The sequence below is a fragment of the Anopheles nili genome, chromosome 3 (genome assembly GCF_943737925.1).
Source record: "Anopheles nili chromosome 3, idAnoNiliSN_F5_01, whole genome shotgun sequence".
NCBI lineage: Eukaryota > Metazoa > Arthropoda > Insecta > Diptera > Culicidae > Anopheles > Anopheles nili.
Genome location: NC_071292.1, coordinates 32052690 through 32068389, shown reverse-complemented (window position 1 = coordinate 32068389; position 15700 = coordinate 32052690). Strand labels below are relative to the sequence as shown.

Genomic DNA, 15700 nt, shown 5'->3' with positions numbered 1-15700 from the left:
TAGGCCATGGAAAAAGCGGAATGAAAGAAAGAGACAACAAAAAAACTACGGTGGTGGCTTTTCTTCTCTTTCTTTTTTGCGCTGGCTTTTCCCTTTCCAGCGAACGAATGTCCTTGCTGTGCCAACGTGATTGATATAACCGCTGTCAGTGCCGCGACCGCGCACGGTTTGGTCCATCTCCCCGGTTGCGCTGGAAAATTACACCCGTCGTCGTAAAAAAGCGAAAGGATTATTATTTATCGATACACAAGATGCTAGAAGCGGGGACGTGAAAAAAAGAACCCGCGTGTTTACCGAACCTTCCAGCGAACGAATGTCTCCACCGGTGAGCGTAGATCCGCCCGATCCCGGGCTCCGTAATGTGCCGGTACACCCTTTTCGCTTCGGCACGAAAAGCGAATGTTGACGACTGGCGGAATTGTAAGTCGATTTGCTTGCGGCAAAAATAACGGTTACGGTAATCAATGTTTCGCCCAACCTTGACTGGCATTCGCGTACACGTTAGCGGGGTCGCCTTTACGGTCCCGGCTCCTGGCAAGGTTAGGGCACTGAAATGGGTTTTCCACTTGGGGGTGGTTTAATTCGCGCAGATAGTCGAGCTTGTTTATGGAGTTGCACAAACCAACCGAACTCTTGCGGTTGTTGAGGCACAAACGCCAGCATCAAACTGGCGAAGGTACATATTGTGTTTTATGTTTTCTCGTAAAGCGTTTAAATGCAGCGCATTGAGACTAAACTGTCGCCAAAAGTGTTTACTTTTGGAAATAAATTCGCAACGCACAACTTTCCGATTGTAATGCTTCTGTACAGTTCTGGTTTGTCGTAATTGTGGTTTACGCGTGCTAGTGTGAATCAAAATTATTACTTTGCAAATGATCCTCGTCAATGATATCAACCCATAGATATCAGCATTCAGGAAGATCACGAACGATATTCTCAATAACACCTAAAACCCTTCATCGTACACCATAAGCAATTATAAAACTATTTAACGTGACTTCACAGCTTCAATATATTCGATCTTAACCAATATTTGCCACATCAGCGGTAAAATAGTGGCAATCAAATGGGCACAAATCACCCGAGTATTCGGAAAAACATACATTCTCGAACACTTTAATTAGAACGATTCTACACTTTGCAAATATCATTGATAATCTCCAGCAGCAACTGGATTTTCAAGTTTTGCGAACAGCTACTGGTTTTTATGCAATTTTTTTTCGTATCAAGTATTCTCATAGTAAGTAACTAAAAATAATATGCATTGGCCGTATTTTCAAACATAACTCGACAACTGTTTATTGAAGCCGTTTTATTGAAGCTACAATCCAACGGGTTACAGCGCATTTCCAACGAGATTACGTTAGGAGACGTTCGAGGATCAAATTAGTCAATTTGATTGCACTGGCGGAAGGCTCTCCCGTCTTATTTGGGATGCTAAACTGCTAAACTGCTCTTATTACCTGCTTTATTCAGCATTTGAATCAAAACTGTTATGTTGTCGAAAACCACATAAGACGGTTCGGGTGTTTAAAGCTAGCTGATCCTTTTCCATACCAAGTAGTTTAGACATATGTTAAAGGCCTATAATTGTAGCACTCCAACCTTTCTATTATCTTGTACGTGAGAAAGATGGTGTCAAAATTCCAATAACAAAGCGTGAATTCGTTACCCATACCACGGAAGCAATTTAATGAATTTTTTCAGTTGTTCAGTTCAGAATAAGTACTGCAAGTAGTACATTTTGTTAAAACATATCTCGATCTCTTCTAAGCAGTGGTATGGAAGAAATTCAAACACGTGCTGGCACGCGCGAATCTTAACGCCCATTTCAAATTGCGCGCGCATCTGCGATCGACGCATGCGCGCCAAACGTCAAACACGATGGATGTCAAAACAAAACAGTCGCCAGCATGTCGCTCGTCGAGATGCATTTGGCGTCGCAGTGCATTAAAAATAATAACCCGTGTGGCCGCCAAACGCGATGAAGATCCTGTTCATTTGCATCGGTAATCGAAACAACGATTGATGACCAATGCCAGGCTATTTTCATCCCCTGTTCTGTGTTTGCTTCACCCCACTAACAGGAAATTCGTGCCGCTCGCCGATGGCCGAAAGCGTGATGAAAAGCACAGCCGCCAGGCACAATCTCACTGATTGGCACATCGACAGCGCGGCGTTGCGTGAGTGGAATGTTGGCCGCCGGCCGGAGGAACGAGCCCTCGCGGTGCTGGCGGAAAATGGGCTCTCGTCGGACCACGTCGGGCGGCAGATTTGCCCGGATGATTTCCGTCGGTTCGATTACGTCTTCGGTATGGACGAATCGAACATGGCCGACCTGCAGGAGCTGGCGCCGGTCGGGTGTAGCGCGAAAATAGAGCTTCTCGGGAAGTACCGCGGCAAAGAGCTAGACAAGATTATTATCGATCCGTATTTCGTGAGTAATGATCGGAGTTGAGCTTCGTGGAAAGGGGAACCATGAATTTAACGTTGTTTTCTCGTTCATTGCATGACCTCGCCCCCGTAAAAGGAGCATGGAATTCATGGCTTCCGCAGGTGCTTCGATCAGATCGTGATTTGCTGCGAGAACTTTGTGCAAATGCACTGCAAAGCTGGGCTGTAATCCGTGCGGTACGAAATTAATATTCATAAAATGAATTGTTATTGTTAAACTAATAAAGCCAAAAGCTTCACTGCATGCACTAATCGCCCTGCTTGAACTGTTTCATTTTACCGGGAGCTCTACCTGGGAGCACCGCATTTCTTCGTTATTTCATAAGTCAATTAGTGTGAATGCACTGCTTAGCCAGCAATTTTCCAGCCCGGTACCAGGAACCAGCGCAACCGGCTCAGGTGCTTAGCGCAACATCGACCCAATATTGAATTATTCACCCCAGCCGCACCATTTTCGCCAAACTAGCATGCATAAATTGGTTCCATTTAGAATCAATTTGCATCCGGCACTCACCCTCCACCGTCCACCCCCCGAGTCGGCATGGCACGTTCGGCATTTTCCGATGGCCCAAAAGCTCGACCTCCCTCGCAAAAACGCTCAAGCTTTACTGGTTAGCTCGAGCTCCCCGCACTAACCACACAAAACCCCCTTTTAAAAGGTGCCCATCGGTTCGCCAAAACAAATCGCCATAGCCGCATAGTTGTTTGTTGCCAAAATCAAGTTTTCTCACGTTTGGAATTCAGATTTTCCCGGAAGCGGAGTGGAGCGGTACCATTTCCTTTCGCAACACGGCACGTTTTTGCGGCCGGACTCGGGTGCCGGTGCCGGTTGAAATAAAAAGGGATCCTCAAACTCCTGCTGAAACCAAGCGAGAGAGAGAAAGAGAGAAGAAAAACCGTAACCGATCGTTTCCTATGGCTTCGGTTTGTGGGCTCCATCGAGCAAATCGGTCCTTTCCACCAGGGGGGTGCTTTCTATGCAGCGCAGGCGAATTCCGGCTCGTAACTTCCTGTTATTGCCAGCCGGATGTGCCACTGCGGCGTTCGGCGTAGCGCCGGCGTCACAAATCCTAATGAAATCTTTTGTTTTGCCCGGAAAACAACCTCCGGAGTACGAGTGCAAGAGCCACCACCAGGCTCCGGATGCTGCCCCGTGCTAGTGTCCTTAAAGCCACGAACGTGATCGTATTCGCAACCCGTTTGTCGTGCGGCAGGATTCGCCACCCACCACCCAAAGGGGAAGAAACTTTCCTTCGACGGCAGTCGGCGCATCCGTCAAGGTACGACGTGCTCCAATTCTCATCCCACGAGCTGGGGGTGTTTGGGGCACAGATTCGATTATGAGCCATTGAAGATTCGCATTCGGTAAAGTTTGCCATCAAAGCGAGTTTGCAAACCTGTCCCTATGCCCAAGGTGTGAAAGGCCATATGGGTGGGTGCACGAGATTCGAGCAGTTTTTGGGGTCGTTTTCACGATAACACGTCTGCCTGGCGCACTGTTTGCATTTTGTGGCCCCGAAATGGTTTCTCGTGTGCACATACCGAGGGCTGAGAACCATAATTTAAGGAATGCCGAATGCCGAAGAATGGTTTAAGACACGATCGAGCTCTCGCAAAAAAACAAAAAATCAGACAAAAATTCGAGCAAAACTTTCCGTCCGGCAGCCCGCTGCCGTGATTTGATTATTTCCCGGTCCGGTCCACTTCACATTTGCAAATCTAGTCCCGGTACCCGGTGTCCGGGGAAACGTGGCGGGAGTTTGAATTTGCTTCACAAATTTCCCCGCCCAACAAGGTTTCCTCCCACGCTCAGGATGCAGACTTTGTCTTCTTCTTTTTTTCCCGGGAACCGTTCCCGAAGGGCTGTGAAATTGGACGTCCGCAGCCAGGAGCAGTATGGAGGCATGAAATAACACGAATAAACATCCATTCTCGCTGTCCATCCGGTGGACGAGAAGGTCCTTGAACCGACGGGACGCAGCTGCCTGCGACATAAGCCCGAAACAACACAAGGTGCAAAAAAAAAACCGGCCCAACTCTCCAAGGTGGTTAGAAATTATAATGAGAAAATCATTTCCAACTTCCGAAATTGAATTTCGGCCTTCCCCCGCCCAAATCGAAGCCATGAGCGATGGTACCGGGCATAATGCTGGCCATAAAGCCGGCACCGGAGGCTGCATAATTGATGTATCAATTTGGGACAGTTTCGCAATTGAATTTACCTTATTTATCATACCAGGCCTGGAATGGTGGCGCCGCCTGCTTAGATCGCCCAGCCGAGTCTCAGCTCTCGTGGCTCTCGTTTCGTTGCCAATCAACGAGATCTCCCACGGGGTGGGTTTCAATGTTGCGCGCGCAAACCTTAAAAATTGCTGCGCTCGGCTTGTATGCAGTCAACGGCCGGCCTGCCGATGGAACCGATTTGCTGGTTTTCAAATTATAATCCCACCATTCCCGGAAGCCAGCGCAGCATTCTGCCCACCGCTCAGCTCGGCAGTCCGCCCTGAAAAATGTCCGCCCAGCACAGATATAAATCCATAATCCCCTAATTCCGTGCGTTATAAATTTGACAAACGATATTTCATCCCCTGCGACGATTACACGCGGTGCGTTTCGTGCAACATAAAAATAATTCGCCACCGGCTTCGTTAGCGTATGCGAGCACGCAGAAACGCAAAAGCCAAACGCGATAACGGTGCCGATAAAACATTCCACTCGCGCGCGCGCGCAACGCCACACACTCGCTGCTGTCCCGGGAGATGTTCCGAGATTTTTTCGCACCGACAGCAAAACGAGCTGCGGGTGGATGACTGGGGAGAAATTGGGAGAAAATGGCTACCGAAAACCCTCCACATTCGGGCTTCGGAGGAATGGGGCAAACGAAAAAAAAAAAACCCCCACCCAAACTCGGATCCCCATCTCAGTAATAATTCAAATCACTTTCGTGTGCGGGTCTCGTGCGCTCGATCCCCATCGCCATCGCTCAACCCCAAAAGCGCTTCGCAGCCATTCCGGTGCGAAGTCCTGGGGTCTGAATTTCTGAACACAAAATGGCCCAACGCAAAACGCACGCAACAGACAGAAACGCCCGCTCGAGAAAATGTGCAACAACCTTTCCTGGCCGAGCTGCTCCGTGGCTCCCGGAGGTGGATGAGAAAGTGGCCCTCCGGTGGTAATGCTTGTCGTAAAAAAGGATTTTACATCCGCCACCCCCCGAAACGGGCGCTCCTCGGGGCATCTGATTCCTCGGGGCGGCATTGTGGCAGTGACAGGCGGGTAGCATATTTTCAGGCGCTTTTCTCGAGCGATTCGAATTGGATTTGGCGCTTCGGAGCAAATTGAGTTGAAGCTGTCTTCAAGATTCTGCCTTCATCGTCGCTTTTCATCTCCACCGGCTGGCTGTGCGTGTGTGCACGAGTGTCTTTTCATCCCACATCCTCCCCTCCCACTCAATGGCAATCTTTTTTCTCACCATTTTAGGCCGGCCTGCGGAACGTCTTCGGCTCGGAGCGGCCATTGCAGGACGACTTAACGACCGTTACGCCACGGCACCAGGTTGTCATTAAGTGATTTAAATTTTAATTCCCTCTTTTCATTCAAATGATTTTGATCCGCCCGGCCCGGACGGGCGCGCGTTTCGCAATTTGCCATTTTCGGGCGAGGCAGTTCTCTTTCTTCTTTATTTTTTGGAGGAGAGTTTGCTGGAGCCACCACGCCGTCAATAAATGTGTGTGCCCTTTTTCCTCGGTGGCACTTTTCCCGTGCTCTTTTCTTGTGTCTCGCTTGCTCACAATGCAAAAAAACCTTCACCCCGGACAAGGGGCCCCGAAACGCAACCGGGCACACTTCTTGCCGTAGCGATTTTATGGAAGGCGGCTTTTTTTGTGTGTATTGCCGCGCCTCCGGATGGTGGAAAATTAAGCCGAAAAGGGAAATCCCTCCCGATGGGATTGCATCTTCGCGAGACGGTGACTCCCGGAGTTTTGCCCAGGCGACATTGGCGCTAATGCTCGTAAGCCGTGCACCGAGCCAGCTCCGCAATTGGGCCGAAGAAAATCAAAGAAAAGTATCATAAAATGATGACTATTTGGAGGGTTTTTATATTGCTCTGCTTCGTGCGCACTTTTATGGGCTGCCGCTTGAGTGCGAGAACCGGCGAGCGGTGGTTTCCCTTTTTTTGTTTGGTTTTCGTAGGCCCGAGAGCACCCGGATTCACCAATTTCAATGGAAAAAAAAGGGAAAAGAAAAAAGCGATAAACGCTCCTGGTTGCTCGGAAAAACGGACCAAACCAACGGCTAAGAGTGGGTTCTGCGTGCGTTCTTCACGATGGTGCACGAACGCCGACATGGACGACGAAGCGGCCTCAAAAGCGGAACATCATCCCAGCGCGGTGGCATAAAGCCACTTTATGTCTCGCTGCGTGCATAACTTCAGCTCACGGACTCCGCGACTCGGCCGTAACGGGCCCCAGGCAGTGGCCTTTTCGTGGAAAGTTTACCGCCCAGTTTGCCGAGATTGCCGAGGCCGATGGATGGCACGCGAGCTGAGGACGGACTCGGTTTTCCTTGGCTTAAGATGTTTCCCACGCGTGAAGATAAATGGTTCCCACGGCGGGATTTAGCTGCTGGATCATCGCGCACCGAAACGAGGAAACGATTGGCCGGAAACTGAGCGCAAACGCGCCGACGGCAGCCCCCCGGTCTTCGGTGACGAAAGTATTTCATGAAATATTTAATTTTATTCGATTATCAGCATCATTAAAACTTCGATCACTTCGCCGAGTGAACCCCCCGGGGGCTGTTCGGCGATGAGATGGGAACTTTCATGCCATTTTTCTTTCAAACCTTGCAACGCCAACAGGCTTTTTCGGGGTAATGGTAAAAATGGTAGCTCTCGTTCGTAGAACCTCCTCGAAGCGCTATGTGTTGTCGCACATGCAGTACTTTGTAAGATTGGATTTTCCCGGTAATTTCGGATGCATTATGTATGCAGCTAGCATTTTAAAAGCTAGATTTTCAAATAAAAAAAAGTAGTTTATCTCTTTATTCAAAGATTGATCTGGTTTATGCTCAATACAAGTGTTGAAAATAAGGCAAAGAATTCAACCAGGACTAATAAATATAACACTAGAACACTTCAGGAATGAATTAACCATGGAAATTTAATCACTTATAAAGGACAATGAACAAACAGTAACAACTAAACATTTGCATAAAACGGTTACTAAAAGGGATCATCCGAACATCGGTCCTTCGAACCAGTTCTTTGCCTTATATCGGCTTCCTCAATCTCTAGATTGACAGACAATTTATCCATTTCTCAATTTAAATTAGCATAGAATAAATCAACTAGCCCCAGTGAAACGATTTTCTTTTATTAGTACAGTCTCTTAAAGATACTTTGCTATAAAAATTGGAAAAGAAAATTTTTTCTCAATTTTCTATTTTAAATTTACAAAACACTGCACATTATAAAACGCTTAAACCAAAACGTAATTACTACGATTAAATTGAGTTAAATTGTGTTTAATATTGCTCGAAATATAGCAGCGTAATTCACGACTAAAAGAACACTTCGAAGTTGATAATTACTAATCATCATTGATTGTTCACCCCATTTAGTTTTACCATTACACAAAGGAAGTGTTAACATCTTTCTGATGTAAAAAGCCTTCGGAACAACCTGAAGCCCACTTAAATTACATGAAAAAAGCTTCCAAAACTTGGTCCTCAACAGACATGTTGTTTCATCACAAACTGAAAAAAAATGTCTTCTCGCAATCTAAACATACATCATCAGCAACCGTTTTCTTGCATTTTACATCCAGCGGCTCATTTATCAACGATTTACTAAAGCTACAATCCAACGGGTTGCACTGCATATGCAAAGAGCTCACGTTGGGGGAGAGATTTTCAAGATCAATCATTTCGATCATTTGATTGCATTCGGCGTGGATAACAAGCTCACCCGTTGTAAATGGGATGCTCAAGTGGCGTATCTTATTACTACTAACCTTAAGTGTTTGAATCGAAACCGTTTTGTTGCCAAAGTCCACGTGAGCGAGGCTGTTGTTACTGGCCGTAAGAAGAAGCAGGTGTTTTAAGGCACTAATTCTGTCCCAAAATGAGTCCTCTGACAGTGCATTTGATGCTATTGTTAGCTCGTTTAGCATCGGCATTACGTTTTCCAGGCAGTCTGGCAAGCGCTTCAACATGTTCAACTGAATGTGGAAGCTTGTTAGTGCGCTTAAATTCCAACCGCAACAATCCAGCCTCGGTAAACGATTAACATTAAGCTTGATAGATTGTAGTGAGGAAGAAATCAAAGGACCTCGCACACTCTCAATCATGTTTTCTTCCAAATACAATGCTTTCAAAGCTGTCATGCTGTTAAAAAATGCCCCGTTGATGGTTTTTAAGCAGTTTTTTGTCAAATCAATCTTTACGAGATTGGGAAAATCCCGTCTCGATGGTGATGAATAATCAAGGTGTTTGATCTTGTTTTTTTTTTAATGTCAACTCCTCTAAGTACTGCAGCATACTAAATGAGCTTAAATCGACAGCTTCTAATAACGATTCGATGATGGTGACATTTATCACCTTTGTCAGATGACCTAAGGTACGCGGAATGTTCTTGATTTTGCTGTTCACAATCGACATAGCCTTTATGTAGGTGTTACCTTTCTGGAACGATATCTTCTCAAGCTTTGTTTCTCGTACACTCAGATCAAGTAACGGTAAATTTGATGGCAACAAAATCTGTCGCACGGGAGAAAGCATGATGACAGCATAACTTAGCACTGAGTCCGTTTTTTTAAACAAACCCAAATTAAACGTTAAAGCTTTCAGGTCGAACATCATGATGGATGTGTTGCGTGGTACATAATTCAACATATAGCGGCCATCTTTCGTTGGATTCCAATTGGAAATGATGCACAATGTGGCTGCACATTGAACTCGATATGCATCCAAACTGTCGGGATACACCTGAAGAAGCAGCCAATAAACACTGAGAAGTTAAAAAAATGGTCAACACTTTTTGTTTACTCCCATCACGGTTGTATTTTCATGCTTACCAAATTAGTCGCATAATTTAAGGGTGCAAAGTCACGATGAGATTTGAATCAAACTTTGTGTGATATGCAGACGGAACGGCATATCATACACTAAGCTAAAACACTTCCGCTCAGGGTGCTCTCATATCGCTTTCAACTGCGCGAATTAAGCTGTTGCACATCTACGCAAGGGTAGATTCAACTGAAAATGGATGGTTGTGCCATTAAAAAGCTATTATACAAGTTACCAATCAACTGTACTCCACAGTTCGTTTGCATCACACGCCATCACAACTAGGTGTTATTTCATTAAGTTTTATTCTTCAGTGGCTGAGAGGTGGAACGAATGTTATTTTTTTTGTGAAGCTATGAAATACGAAATTACGATTTAATTTAATTGATTAAAAGACGAATAACGATTTACCTATTGTCATACATAAAGGGTGTAGCGAACCTTTGGTGAATATTCAGAGACGTTTCGTGATTTGGTCCGGAATAGTTCATATTACGGTCAGTAAGAATAACCTAATCCATACGGTTTTAAACCTCCACGATTAATAACGAACTAACCAGCAATTGTCGGAACTGGTGCATACATGCTTGGATATTAAGCCCACTTCCCCAAATATACATTCGCTAGTTTCGAAAATTCCTGGAATAGAGCCCAGAACCGAGTTAACAAACCTTATACCTTTTCTATAGTGATTCTTCTCTCGGTGCCAGTTAGTTGCAACTTGTCTGAGTTCGGTTACTTAGTGTCATTTCCATGATACACGTGTGCAACCAGGCATTGATTTCTAGTAGCCCAATAGTCTAGTAGCTCAATGTTCTAGTAGCCCAATGTTCAGTATTAGCTCTTGAACTACGATCGCCGTTTTAATTGAATTCTCCGATTGGGGCAATTCACGTATTTTTGATCTTGTCAGTGGTTTAGGAAACATAAAATAAAAAAAAAAGCTGCTTCATTTTATTTTCTTTTTTTTGCGCCAAATTTTTAATACGAAATCAAAAAAAGGTTTTCAAAAATCTTTAAATCCCCTCGAGAGGCTTAAGCTAAACAAACAGCGTGTCTTAAAAGAATGCTTTCCTTATGTACCGTTCATCGACTTTCAACTTTCGTTATTTGCTATGGTAAAAATACATTTCCTAGCAGCGAAATAAAACAATTCGGAAATGAACGGAAAACGCCTCACCGCACCAGCACGGAGTGACGAATTTTCACGACGAAAAGCACCGGGGACGATTTCCAGCAGCATCCAAGCCGCAGGATAAGCCCTCGTTGGCATCTGGAAATCATCCTCGACTCTCTGACGGAGGCGTGGACAAGAATCGAACCACACAGCCAGACCCGTTGAGCCGCGTGGATAGTTTCTCACCCCGAGGAACCAAAATCGATGTCTCTAGTGGGAAGCGGAAGGCAAACAGAGCAAAAAAAACACAACCCCCTTGTGTGAATAGCATAGTTCCGCATTTCCCCCGCCGATCGAAACTTCTTCCCCAAATCCCGGAAATGGGATGGCGTGTGTGTGTGTGTCAAGATGCCAAAATGTATTTCACTCTCGAGGACGCTGCAGCCGGAACCCGGAACGACACATCGACGAGGGAGAATTTTTTGGGGAAAACAAACCAAAACGCGAGAGAGAAAGAGAGAGAGAGATAGGGAAAAAAAGATCACCATCGTGTTCGGCTTCCGCGGGAACTCCGGGCGCATAGGAGTTTCTGGATGGAGGCGCATGGTGGCGGACGAGAGCGAACGAGGGCTGCTTATCATTAATTCAACCGGCCGGCTAATAGAATCTGATTTCATCAATAAATATTTATCAATCGAACGGTGCCCGCCGGATGAAATATTAATTGAACTGTCATTGTCTCCGGGGACGAATTATCCACCACCGACCACGGGTTTTTCCCGGGAACGCCGGTCTCTTCCGATGACCGCTTTTATTATGCGACTCATTTATTTCCCCAAACTAATTGGATTAGCCACCATCCAGTGGAGCGCACGATGCGATGGCGATGTGGACCGGGGGATCGAAAGAATCGGGCATTCCCGCTCGTGTCACCGAAGCAATCTGTCCTCCCGGTATCCCCAAAATGGATCAAATGAACGAACGAAACGGGCCCTACAGCGTTAGGACGGAAGTCGGCCAGCGGAAGACGACCGGAGAACTGATTTCTGGTTCTTGTGTGTTTGCTGCAGTGAGATCACTTCTCACGTTACGGACCACAGGAGCCGGATTGGCACGAGCGGAACCTTCGTATGGCTCCAACAGGCAGCCTGACAAGTATGTCCTGGTTCGAACAGTGTGGGGGATTGAAATCGATTCCACGGATTGCAAGAATAGCGTAGCGTTTACCTTCAGAGTGACTGGGTTCTAGTTGACCAACCATTATTAATCCTTGAACAGGGCGCTCATCAGCAGCTTGTTGGGGAAACAGTGACCTCGGAGTCCTTGCAGCACTTTTGACGAATGAACGTGATGAAATTTAACTAACGAATGCGATTTTAAACTCCTTTCAACACCTTTATTGCCAAGCGTTTTTTTTGGAAAGTGAACAAAAGGCCACGATTCAAGCGATTCTTGCTTATACGTCAGAGCATCGGTTGCATCGGCTCTAATTCTTCACGTTCTAGGTTTATGATAAACTTTTGGCTTTCTTTACACTCATTCATATTCCTGTTTGCTCATAAATTTGATACTTGTGAACAAGAGCTGTCCTTAATATTCTAAAATTGCGTCTTAAAACCAAGCGTTTTTGACGTCACCCAAACGACATGGTGACATGGCCTACTGGAAAATTTTCCGTCACTCACTTTTGGGTGACGCGGCATTCAAGGTGTTAATCCCAACGAAATGGAAGCAAATTGTTTGTAAAGCACAGCAAGTGACGAGTCACTTTTAGGTCACTTTAAATATTCACTTCCTGCATTAGAATATTACATCGCACCCGTTTTCAAACCTCACAATCCACAATCCAAAACATCCCGGCCAAATCTGTAACCGCAATCGCATCCACCTCGTTACCATCGATCTCCCGTTTGGATCCTACGACTCGGAGCACCTGCAAAACCACAAAAGGCAATAAATTCCAGCAGCTTGCCCCTAATAGCGGATGATCCGGCTGACTTGCAGCAAAACGGGGTTGACAAACGACACCCGACGGCACGACAACCACCAGTCCCGGTCGGTGGACGGCACACGCCTGATGCATCACAAATCTGGCCCCGAAGTGGTCCTTCTGTTTTTGCTCACATCCCCAGTTAAGGGCAGCATCCCGTGAGGACTCCGCCCGCCTTGGACAAGTGCGATACGACCCATCAAAGGTGTGATAACTACTGATAAAACCATTACGAGCTGCTACGCGCGCTCCTACGGGTGGGAAATGCATTTTTGATGAACCAACCAACCAAGCAGCAGCAGAAGTAGCATTCTGAACCCGATCCAAGTGAAGGCAATCAGCGTGGTCCGCAATTACTCCGGCGAATGACCTCCGGTGCTGACCGCAAGATGCCAGAGCTGGTGCGCTCTCGTGCCAGGGTCGGATCGCATCAAAAATGCATGACCAAGCTGAAGCCGGTTGGTGGGTGAAAAGATCGAGGAAAAGGCCAACAAACACAAATATACCGTCGACAATTCCATTACCGCCAACTCACTTGAGCGCTTTCGCGGCACTCGCCGTGTAATGGGACACTTGATCAGGCTGGTTACGCGCTCCGACCGACAGAGGGCGCCACTTGGGGGCGCACGTTCCGGACCGCGCGCGCGTGATATGTTGTATTACATTCGGGAAAGGGCGCACGTGCCAACCAACACGGGTGTACGGGTGGAAAATAGATGCCGAAAACTTTGCGACTTTTCCAGACCGGCTGAAAGGAAAAGTTTTTCGGTGAACGCGTTGCAAATGTGCAGCAGTTTTACAGACGAGTCCGTTCAGCATGAGTCGTCTAACGGCGCGCCAAGTGGCGGTCCTTTACATTGGAATTAAAGCTGACAAATCTCGAGCAACAGCTTCACTGGCACACGAACACGACGTAGGTGGTGTTCGATTTTGAGTTTTTTCGAATGGAAATTTCGGGAGAAAAAAAATAGGCCAGACCATTCGAGGCTCGAGTAACGATTTATCTCCGTGTAAACATCGCGTAAGCACCTTGAGATGTTGGCAATTGGGAAAGCTCGAAACTCGGGTTTATTTATTTTGTTCAGCTAAACGCAACCGAATCGATCAAATGCCGCACACTGTGATAAAAAATCACCCCGATGCCGCTACAATGTCACCACACAATCAATATTCTTCGCCGATGGCAGCGTGATAAGGGGCGACGCGACGTGACCCGATTTCGCGTGGTGGGTGGGGTTGTGAAAAATCAAAACTCTTTTCGAATTTTCAATTCTCTGCCCAAGCAAGCATCCCCCCCACCCCCACGGGGTGGGTGGTGATAAATCGAGTGCTTCGCATCGAGTGTACGCCGAAAATCGAACACCAAGCGGAAAGATTTCCCGCTCTGGAGAAAAACTCGGTTGCGTACGTTCCGATGAGTTTTCACGGTGTGAGTTTTGTGAAAGGCAGAAGTGGGAGCAAACAAAAAACATCCCACATACCGCTTTCAATCGTTTGCTTTCGCCAGGAGCTCGAAAGCCACCCTTCGGGCGTGGAAAGCGATTCGTTATGAAGTTCACCCCAAAGTGAGGCGAATCTGATCCGCAATCGGAAATTGATTTAAATGGAGAGAACGCAGCGAATGCCGCTTCCGGGTGATGCACGTGCGTACGCAAAAGTCGAAGCGTTTTTCAGCAGGGAAGAAGAGGCAGGTCCTGATTTATGCCCATCCATTTGCCGCTGACCTGGGATGACATGAAATAAATGATTTTAAAGCGCCCGTAAGAAGGGTAATCAAGAATGATCGATGGGTGCGCAGGGCGGTGCAGGATGACGCCCCGACGGTGCCGGATGATGAATTCGATGGAACAATCCAAATATTGACCTATCGGGGCGGGGGTAGCTGCTTGAGCTTCGGGTTAATTGAGGAGTAATTCTCGTTTTACTACCATGACAAACAGCGATAAGGGTGAGGCTTGTTGTTAACATTAGATTGTGCTGATGGCAGGACGGAAGCTACGGCATCGATATGAATTGATTTGTGGTGTTAATTCTATTAAGGAGCTACCATCTTTTGATAAAAATATACTATTTACACAGTGTATGATACGAGAATTACGGAATTAAGACCAGAATGAACTAAGGATCACTTCCATGAGCTTATCTTATTTCTTATGGTCCGAAAGACAATCAAAAATACATGTGAAATATTTCAAATAATTTATTCCACAATGTTTCATTTTCATTACTTAGAATTTATATTTAAAACTTAAATTTCATTATATGGGTCATTATTTTAAATGAGAAGAATGAAGTCATTTTTATTCCGCACAGCATTAAGTAAATACATGAAACTTCTTTAAAAGAAAACAGAGCTTAGGCATAATCCTAAAATTGTTTCCGCAAAACATCAATTAATGGCAAGCATTGGTAAGAGACCAAGATTAAAATCATCTTTCATAGGACGCAACTAACAAAATGCTCAAAACCATCCGGTTTTCTTCTAGTTCAATAATATCAGATCGTTATATTGATCTACAACTGTTAGCATATACATGCAATTCTACTTCAGTTGAGTACTAGTTTACATCGCGAGATGATTTCAACGAATGCAATTAGATACGGTAAGCACCAAACTGTGTTTATTTAACCGAACTCAAACTCGATTCATGTTTTATTTCATCAAAAACCACTCCTTTTACAACGCGTAACAACAATGGAGTACTCGGAAGAAATTTTATGAACACCGCGTGGTATAAAACTCGCTGTCCCGCTTCGAAGTACCGAACATTGAATTTGATCTACATCGACGAGCATCGACTTTCCTGCAACCTGCTGCAACGAATCTGGAAAATTACGTGCTTCCGGTCCCATCCGGCCATCCGCACGGTACCTCTGTTCCAGAACATAGCAACAGCTGGAAAAGGGACGAAAACCCAAAGAGCTTAGTTACACGGGCTTGGTACGGTGGCAGCAAACACGCCTGTCAATTTCAATTGAATTTTTGAGCTTCCAACAAAACGCTTTTCCGCCTTCCGATCCCACAATAAGGGAAGCACCATAATAACTAACCTTCCGGCGGCGTGAGATGT

The 15700-nt window shown here is 46.0% G+C and overlaps 1 protein-coding gene across 1 annotated transcript; it reads left to right on the top strand.

Annotated features, from left to right (window-relative positions):
- Window positions 1–1927: 1927 nt before the first annotated feature.
- Window positions 1928–2637, top strand: LOC128726333 (low molecular weight phosphotyrosine protein phosphatase 1-like). Its single transcript, XM_053820135.1, has 3 exons — window positions 1928–2009; window positions 2088–2437; window positions 2531–2637. Exons 1-3 carry the CDS (start codon window positions 1985–1987, stop codon window positions 2621–2623), a joined length of 468 nt encoding a protein of 155 aa, XP_053676110.1. The 5' UTR covers window positions 1928–1984; the 3' UTR covers window positions 2624–2637.
- The last annotated feature ends 13063 nt before the right edge of the window (window positions 2638–15700 follow it).